The 8,655-nt window shown below is 35.1% G+C and overlaps 1 protein-coding gene across 1 annotated transcript; it reads right to left on the bottom strand.

Annotated features, from left to right (window-relative positions):
• Positions 1-624: 624 nt before the first annotated feature.
• On the bottom strand, positions 625-4,511 carry LOC116003711 (caffeoylshikimate esterase). The gene is made up of 8 exons (XM_031243623.1): positions 4,094-4,511; positions 3,951-3,980; positions 2,979-3,108; positions 2,695-2,841; positions 2,254-2,384; positions 1,742-1,879; positions 1,352-1,450; positions 625-1,260 (listed from the first exon to the last, which is right to left on the bottom strand). The coding sequence occupies exons 1-8, from the start codon at positions 4,352-4,354 to the stop codon at positions 1,042-1,044; spliced, it is 1,155 nt and encodes a 384-aa protein (XP_031099483.1). The 5' UTR covers positions 4,355-4,511; the 3' UTR covers positions 625-1,041.
• Between the last annotated feature and the right edge of the window lie 4,144 nt (positions 4,512-8,655).

The following is an 8,655-nucleotide window of genomic DNA, read 5'->3' as shown; positions in this document are numbered from 1 at the left end:
AAGCTATGAGACCTACGCGCTAACCAACTGCGCCACCACCCTTTTGTGATTTGTTTGTAGTTAATATTCTCTAAAGTAGGATATAACAACTACAATGCGCCATATCTAGATGGAGGCAAATTATTGCGTAGACCATGAATGTAAATATGTAATATATTTTTTTTAATATACTAAAAATATATTATTTGTGTACTGAATGTACATTATTTGATAATATATAAAATTATGTATTTTTAAATAATGTATTTTTTATTTATAGTTCACACAAATGTGTGGACTATGGTTTACAAAATAATGATTGCTAGATGGGTCATGTAGTAAATAATATAATGTAAAGCAAGAAAATAACACCATTTAACTATTAAAAAACACTTTGTAAGCTCAATATGTACAGGCTAATTAGCCTATGAAAGCTAATAGCCCAAAAGCCCATCAAAATGGTTACAAGAAACTCTAGTCTTCCACCTTCATTTCAATGGTTAGCACTTAGCACCTTTCAATCTTCAAGCCTCCATCTACACCACCATTAAATCTTCAAGTCAATTTAGTGCCACCATTAACTTTCTACAATTTATGTATTTTTAATTTATTTACAGGCAATTTATTAACTGAAAACGCACAATATTTTAACTGCAAACATGTACCAAAATCTACAATGCAAGGTGAATCCTGATCTATGGTATAACAGTTGGTAGATAAACTATAGCAAAAAGATAAATTGCAAATCCTTGGTACAACTCCATAGATCTAAAACAACAGAAAACATCCTCATAAGACTGGTTTATATATTTTCCTAATGCCATGTTTCACATTGTACAAGAAAACATGCAAACAAGCCAATTAATATAACTTGTTTTCTTGCTTTCATGTTTATATACCTGCCTTAGAGATTGGGGAAACTACTCCCAAAAAGAATTTAGCAATCAATTTTCTCTCTTCAACTCCCTAACTTTAGTTTAGATTAGAAACTAGAAATAATGGCCCCCTCTCAAAATAGACCACCCTTAGAAGGACTAAAATGGAGGGGAAAAGGAGATGTGATTATTTTGCAGTGCAATGAGAATCGAGCCACGAGATAATGTCGTTTAGTACATTTAAAATCCGGTCATCGGGCTCCCCTTCGAGAATGCAGTGATAGCCACCTTCATAAAGCTTAAGAGTTTTGTCCTTGCTCGAAGCCCTCTCGTGGAGGAACTGACTTATGCGAGGATCTGTCACTCTGTCGGATGCGCCATGAAGAATGAGGATCGGGGATGAAACCTGCAATCCCAGCCCGGGATATGTTAGGCCTAATCCTGAATAAAGCGCAAAAACAATGTTCCTATCTTTCGAATGAACACGCAATACTTACCTTCTCCAGTTGCGATTCTATGTCTTTTGTAGCGTTCAATAGTTCTACAGCAGTCTTCAAACGTGTTCGATCCGAGTAACAGATCACATTGTATGGAGCCTAGAAAAGAACTAGCTCAGTGTACCATATAAACATAAATGTGCAATCCAACTATTAACTTACGCTTTTTAGTTAAGATGAAGCGCAATGCTTCAATTTGGTATCAAAGCCAACCCCATGCCAAAGGTCATGGGTTTGCGCTTCGAGCCCATCAAAAGTTACCGGCCCGCACACGTGAGGGGGCGTGTAGTTGAGATGAAGCACATGCTTTAATTTACCAGAGAATGTGCAGAAAGTCCATTAAGTCACAAATAACAAAAGCGGGCAAAATGATAGAAAATAAGAGATTACCAGTTTTCGTTTCACGGGCTCTCTGAACGCAAGTTCTGCCAAATCTTGTGTTGGAACTAACTTTGCCTTGGGCATAAAATTGGACATAAGAATCAAGGCCTTTTGAAGCGGGACTGGAGGCGTCATTTCCTCTGCAATCTTAACATCAACCGAAGGTCAGCAAAAATGTTTCACCTAGGGACAATAACTTCACATTTCTGGAACACGAAATATAGCAGTTAATCTCTTTAGAGGAAACTTCGTTTAAGTTACAATGAGAAACAAGAATCGAAATGAACTTTCTCTCGAATAAGAATCATCCTCGATGTTTAGAATATATAGAGGGGAGTAGCATGGGTGCTTACGTAAACATATTTGGATCATTATATGACAGATAATCAATACGAGGCATGAACAATGCCATCCCGTTCATAAAAAGAATTACACGTCTCATGGTGAGACAATCTCAAACCAAACTTATTCCTACATTTAATATTCAAGAAATTAACTAAGTTCTGCTTAGGAAGACTTACTTTACACATCGGTGCAACAAGAACAATGCCATCCCATTCAAGCGGTTCCTTCAAAATAGCCTTTAAAGCAATTGCACCGCCCATGGACTGCCCGAATATGAAGTGGGGAAGCCCTCTTACTTCTGGCCTGACTGCCCCATTAGCAATAAATTCTCGTGAACGTTACGAAGAACAGCAAAATATATTCCTATGGAAGTCAAATTTTAGGTTTCTTTGCTAACTTTAAGTTCAGATACTTTTTTTGACTCTATTACATTGTAGTATCTGTTCATACATACTTTCTAAACCTATTGAAGCACAAAGAGTCAATTCGCCTATTAAGTTCAGATACTTGAATAAAAGAATAACGAAAAGTTTTGTCATTAATCAAAGCAGGGAAATACAGCCTAGACCGTAAATCAAGTTATAAATAATTTTAAGAGGAATAGTTCTTGGGCACACCTTTAATCTTTCGAAACTGTTCGTTGGCATTATCAACTATGTCATCAAATTGACGAACATAACCATGCAAGCCATCAGAAAGACCAAAACCGGGATGATCAACAGCATAGACACCATATCCAGAAGCAGCAATGTACTTAGCTATGCCTAGAAATCCCAATATAATATACGTCAACATATTTACATAAAACGTAGCTTGTTATTATTTATTACAGAAATGGCAATGTAAAATACGGAGTAGTTATTTTATTTCACTGAAAGCAATGAAAAGGATTCATACAAACCTTCAAAGAAGAAGGTGCAAGTATCACCATATCCATGACAAAAACACAGAGAACCTTTAATACGTACACCGGGCTTTGGCAACCAACTTTTGCAGAAAATTTCTTGACCTTTTGAGTTCCGTTCATACCACTACAAATTTCACAAATTGCAATAAGCAGACAGTAAAAAGCAGCATACAAAAGTGAAATCTTTTTTCAAGTATTTTTCCAGTTAGTCAGTTCAAAAGACTAGGGAAATACAAAAACTTTACATCACATTTACTAGCAACCAGGTAGACAAGGATAACTAATAAAGATTGTTAGGATGCCAAAAGCTTTATCTCCTTATATCCAGACTGGACTTGGTCCTACTGGTGTTGGACTTGGCCCTTCACCAACCTCCACCCAAACAATTCCTCCATACCCGAACCTATGACCTGACTCTGAGACCACTTGTTAGAATCAAGCGCAAGCTATGACTTGTAGCAAAGACACAACTTTATTTCTTTATCCTGCCACATTTTCGAGACGTTAGGTGCTGGACTTGACTATTCAGCCATCCGCTCAACAATCCCCTAGCCACTTGATGGTGTTGGACTTGGCCCTTCACTGGCCTCCGCCCAACAAAGATAAATAAATACACAATTGATAAGAGGAATATCATTGTACAATAGAAAAAGCTAGTCTTAAAATCTGTGAAATTATAATATCCAGTAAGCTAGTCTCAATTTCCTGACTCTTAAGTTCCAGTAAACTAAACTTATTTCTAGTTAAGCAAAGCCAAAAAAAAGGGGAAAAAATAAACAAAGAAAAGAGAACTTGGAATGAGTAAACTAAGTGATGAACCATATGCAATCAAGTTCAATTACATGCCAAAAAAACCAGAAAAATCAGCAATTAAAGTAGAAAAAAAAAAAAAAAAACCAACTTTCTTAGCAAAATAAGCTGCACTTGTATATATTAATAAATATTCTGAAATTGAGAAATATATACCTCCTCCATTCTGATCCCAGCTGGAGCCATCTATCCACCATTAACACATGAAAAAAAAAATCAAGAAAACAGAAACCCATCCCTTATTACTCCGAAAAAACCAAACTTTAAACCAACCAAGAGAAAACCATGAAAGATCAAACCTTAAACAAGAGATGATCAAGCTGTTGCTGCACGGAAAGGAAAGCGGATCGGACCCTTCTCCGGGCTGGGGCGAAATCCAAGTTCTGGGAAGCAATCGTGTTGAGCTCATCACTCACGCCTTCAATTCTCGGCTTGTTTAGCGCCATGGTGATCGCCACTCGCCGCCGTCTCCTGGGACCGGGAACGGGTCCAAGGAATTTCCGGCGAAAAGTGGAATTTTCCGGCCGGTAAGCGGAGCTGAGACTGAGAGCAAGGTCCATAGTGAGAGAGAAATCTGGAATCGTGGGAAATGGAAATGTCAATCATTCAACAGAGGGGGATTTCAATCGGACAAAAAAACGTCCCCACAGGGAAAAGAGTAGTGGGTTTCAACTTTCAACATCGTATAAAAAAGAAGACCGGCCATTGGTGCTCCGTCTTCCTCAGCCGTGGTACACCATCAACTTTTTGCACACATAAAACGTGGGTCACCATGTGCGAGCCTCGTATTGCTAATTGGCCGCCCAAGTAACATGAAAACAAGAAATTAAATAAATGTGTCTCAAAGGTATAGTCCAATGAGTGAAACATACGATTTGACTAGTCAATAATAATTATCACAGATAAAATGGGACAAAGTGAAAATAATTTGTAAATTATTTTCTACATTTTGGTTTCAAAATTCAATGTGATTATCAAACATGAATCACTCTTAATTAATTAATTATATATGTATAATTGAAACAGAATAAATTTTTCAATTTAGTATCAGAGTTGCATTGTTTCATAATACATCCCTTCATTTATAAAGGTTATCAAAGAAACATGAACTTTGGATGCACTAGGATTGATAATCAAGATTATGGTTGAGAATCAGTCGGTTTTAAGTTAATAATCGAAATTTTGACCGAATTTTTATAATCGATTGAAAATAACCGATCAACATTCATAACCGATATAATCAAAATCGACTATTTTTGATCAGTTAAATATAATTGACTTTTTTTTAGTAAAGTAGATAAATTTATTTTATTTATTTGACTAATGCTAAAAGACTACAGATCGCTATACATTCTTACTTTTCCCCCTCAGGATAGGGGTAGAAATAGGGCGAGCCGAGTTTTAGAAAATTAGGCCTAGACACGTAACGAAGATCTAAAGCCTAGGTCTGGGCCTGAACCTGTATGTAGGCTTTTTGTTAGGCTCAAGCTGGAGCGTACAATTGGCCTGGCCTGGCCTAAAGCCTATAGATCGCTACACATTCTTACTTTTCCCCTCATGATAGGGGTGGAAATAGGCCGAGCAGAGCCGAGTTTTAGAAAATTAGACCTAGGCATGTTACGAAGATTTAAAACCTAGGTCTGGACTTGAACTTGTATGTAGGTTTTTTGTTAGGCTCAAATCTGAGCGTATAATTGACCTGCCCTGGCCTAAATCATTTTTAAAAGCCTGTTTAGTATTTACAACATTAAAAAGTTATTGACATTTTAGATGTGAAGATTTTTACATAATAGTTGAGCTAAACTCAAAACAAAAGTTTATATTAATTCTTTTAGGTCCATATAATTCAGGCCTAAAATGTCACTAAATTATTTTCTCTTGGCCTGGGTAGTCAATCCATGTTTGGGGAAAGGCCCAGGCCCGAGATTTGACCACCTCTAGATAAACTGGATTTCCTTCCATAATAGGCTAATGGGCTAGATCCATAATCACAAATAAACACTCCAAATTTAATGAATCTGGACCTGTCCACGTAGGGGAACACTACATTTGAGATGTTTTGTTCATAATGTAGACAAGGTTGCAGAAGATACTAAGCTCTAGTTAGACGGCCAAGCAAAATAATAATAATAATAATGTGTAATCATCTTAAACCCTTTAAAGAAATATTTGCCCAAGTTAGGCACGAATATAACCTAGTTGAGCATCGATCTAACCGAGTTGAGTGTCAACCTGGTCGAGTTGACTGACGATTCGGCCGAGTTAGACACTTAGTCGGCCGGCCGACTAAAAGGCACCTAGGAATGAAATCCCCTTGGCCTAGGGGAGCCTAGGCGGCCGTCTAGACCAATTTTTACAACACTAAATATAGAGAGTTACATTGAAACTAATTTGAAGTTATATTGTTAATTTTCAAGTGAGATGTTTTAGTTTCCTTTTAATAAGTTATCAGATATATATCTTGTGAATATAGCGGAAAATATTAGGAGAATTTCCTAATTAATTAAAGAATCAATCGCCAACTAACATGTAGTGTGATAACATCACGATTACCATTCTAAATGGGTGGTCATAGGTTCAAACTCCAGAGGTGGGGCCTAGATTCTTTGAGCTGAAAATGTTTGAGAAAATATATAACATATACTACATTGTAAATAATAAGTGCCAAGGACCTTGTAGTTCAGTGGCATCAAACCCTTTCATTTATACGGGTAGGTTGAGAAAGTAGTTATGAACAGATACTGCATTCTAATAGAGTTAGTCGTATTCAAAAAAAAAAAAAAAAAGAATCAATCAAAACTCGAAAGAAAATTGTTGAGCATAATAATAATAATATATGTAGTCTTATCATTACCATAAACTTTTACCTAAGGTAAATACATCTTTCAATTATATATGTATATATAAATTATTATTGGTCATATTTTTGTAATGGTCAAGTTTAAACATCATTGGGGTCTCTTGACCTTACTTTAAATAAATTATATTTCTTCCATTTAAACAAGTTGTTGGACCTTGATGAGATCCTTTATTGCTTTCATTTGTAAGTGCACATTATTTAAGAGTTTAATGTAATCATTTTGTTGTAATGAATGATATTTATCATATAATTGTGAGCATCTATCTATTCATCTTTTAATTATTTGCATTTAATAACCTTCTTCAACAAACAAATTGATAATATAATGATGCACCATATTATCAAGTCTATTTTTTGTCAAAGACCTTGTGGTCTAGTGGCACCCAGTGTCCTGATTTACACTCTCACATGGATGATGGGAGTGAGTTCGAGCATTAGTGGAGGCAATTGTTGACTTTTTCTGATTCAGAAGGTTGTGTACCAGAGTCGGTGGTACTCGAAAAAAAAATCAAGTTTATTTTTATGAACACATATTTAAATCATGGCAAACATCAAACTGAAATATAATTTAATAATAATTACAATGATTATTCAAATAATAAACTTAAATTCATATTTCACTATCTTAATCTACCATATCTCATTTTTTGTGAAATATTTAACGTACATATTTACATTTTATATATTATACACTCAACACGCTCCTTCATGTGCAGGTCGAAAGATGTATGCGTTTCGTCTCACCTAAAAGGCAAAAAATCTAAGCAGATAGTTGAATTACACATTTATGTTTTATATATTATATGCTTAACTAGCGGGCAAATAAGTGGGTAAATATAATAATTTATGCCAAACACTACAAAATTGGTGGTATTTTTATTTTATTTTATTTATTTCTATTTTGTGCAGGTTCATTCAGCATGAAGTTGACTATGAATTGAGGGCACACGTGAGTCTGATCACCAAAACTAATTTATTATTAACGCCACAAATCATAATCACCAATTGTCATGTTCTTATGCATAACATAATTAAACTATTTTTTTAAATTAATAGAATATATTTTAGCTGATAAAACTTTGTCGCTACGGCCAAGGCGGCTTTAATAGATATATTAGTCACAAGTTGCAGACAAGTGGATTCTAGAATTCAACTTGTTTTTTAAGGCTTATTTGTTTATTTTTTCCCATAGTTAAGATTAATCTTATATTAAAATCTATATGTCCCTCTTAGGTCTCAATTTGGAAAAATACTAGGGCAGCTATAAACATTGCTAATGAAGTTTTACCGAATTGACAAGATGTAATATTTATAAAACAAGACTGATCTATTAACTGTAACACAAGTATAAGAAAATAAAGTTGTGACTTTGCTACTAACTATAGCTTTTAGCATAGTAGTGGTAAAACACTTGATATGACAATTGGTATTAGAACAATACTGCTACTATGCGCAATTGCCCGCATAGACAACTCAATTATGTTGGTCATAGGGGTGAAGTTTGAAAAAAAAAACAGGGATCGGGTCTCTCCTTGTGTGCAGTAAGTAAAGGTAAGCAAATATCTAGCATCTGTGTTCAGCTAACTAGCCTCTGTGTTCAGCTGAGTTACCATTATTTACATCCTCCTTTGTCAGGTCGGGGCGTGGGAGGTCCTTGGAGTTGGAGATTCAACTTTTTGAGAAGAAAGTAATAAAAAAGAGAGAACATTATATAAATAAAAAGTTATTAAATAAAATTAATAGCCAATTAAACACTATAATATTACTGTATCTGATAAGTTTCATGGAAACATAAGCATGTACTTGTCCTAGTGAGCTAATCAACTCTGGTGAGTCAACTCAACTCCATGCAATATATATATAGTTAGAAGTATGATTGAACACCATTGTGTAATGTAAGGTTTTGTGCAAATTGTTTTTAAACAAGAATGATACATATAATTAAACAAGATTAGGTGGATGATTAAGATCAACTCAATTAATTATTAATTAATATCCACT

This window comes from Ipomoea triloba, chromosome 14 (genome assembly GCF_003576645.1).
Source record: "Ipomoea triloba cultivar NCNSP0323 chromosome 14, ASM357664v1".
Taxonomy (NCBI): Eukaryota; Viridiplantae; Streptophyta; class Magnoliopsida; order Solanales; family Convolvulaceae; genus Ipomoea; species Ipomoea triloba.
This window is presented reverse-complemented; position numbering and strand designations above follow the sequence as displayed.

Bases quoted from the DNA above. Each gene is read 5' to 3' on its own strand.
- LOC116003711 (XM_031243623.1), bottom strand. From the start codon at position 4,354: ATGGACCTTGCTCTCAGTCTCAGCTCCGCTTACCGGCCGGAAAATTCC. The intron at 2,842-2,978 runs GTTTGTATGAAT...TGGGATTTCTAG, and splicing joins TTGCACCTTCTTCTTTGAAG to GCATAGCTAAGTACATTGCT. The intron at 1,880-2,253 runs GTAAGTCTTCCT...GTTGATGTTAAG, and splicing joins TTGTTGCACCGATGTGTAAA to ATTGCAGAGGAAATGACGCC.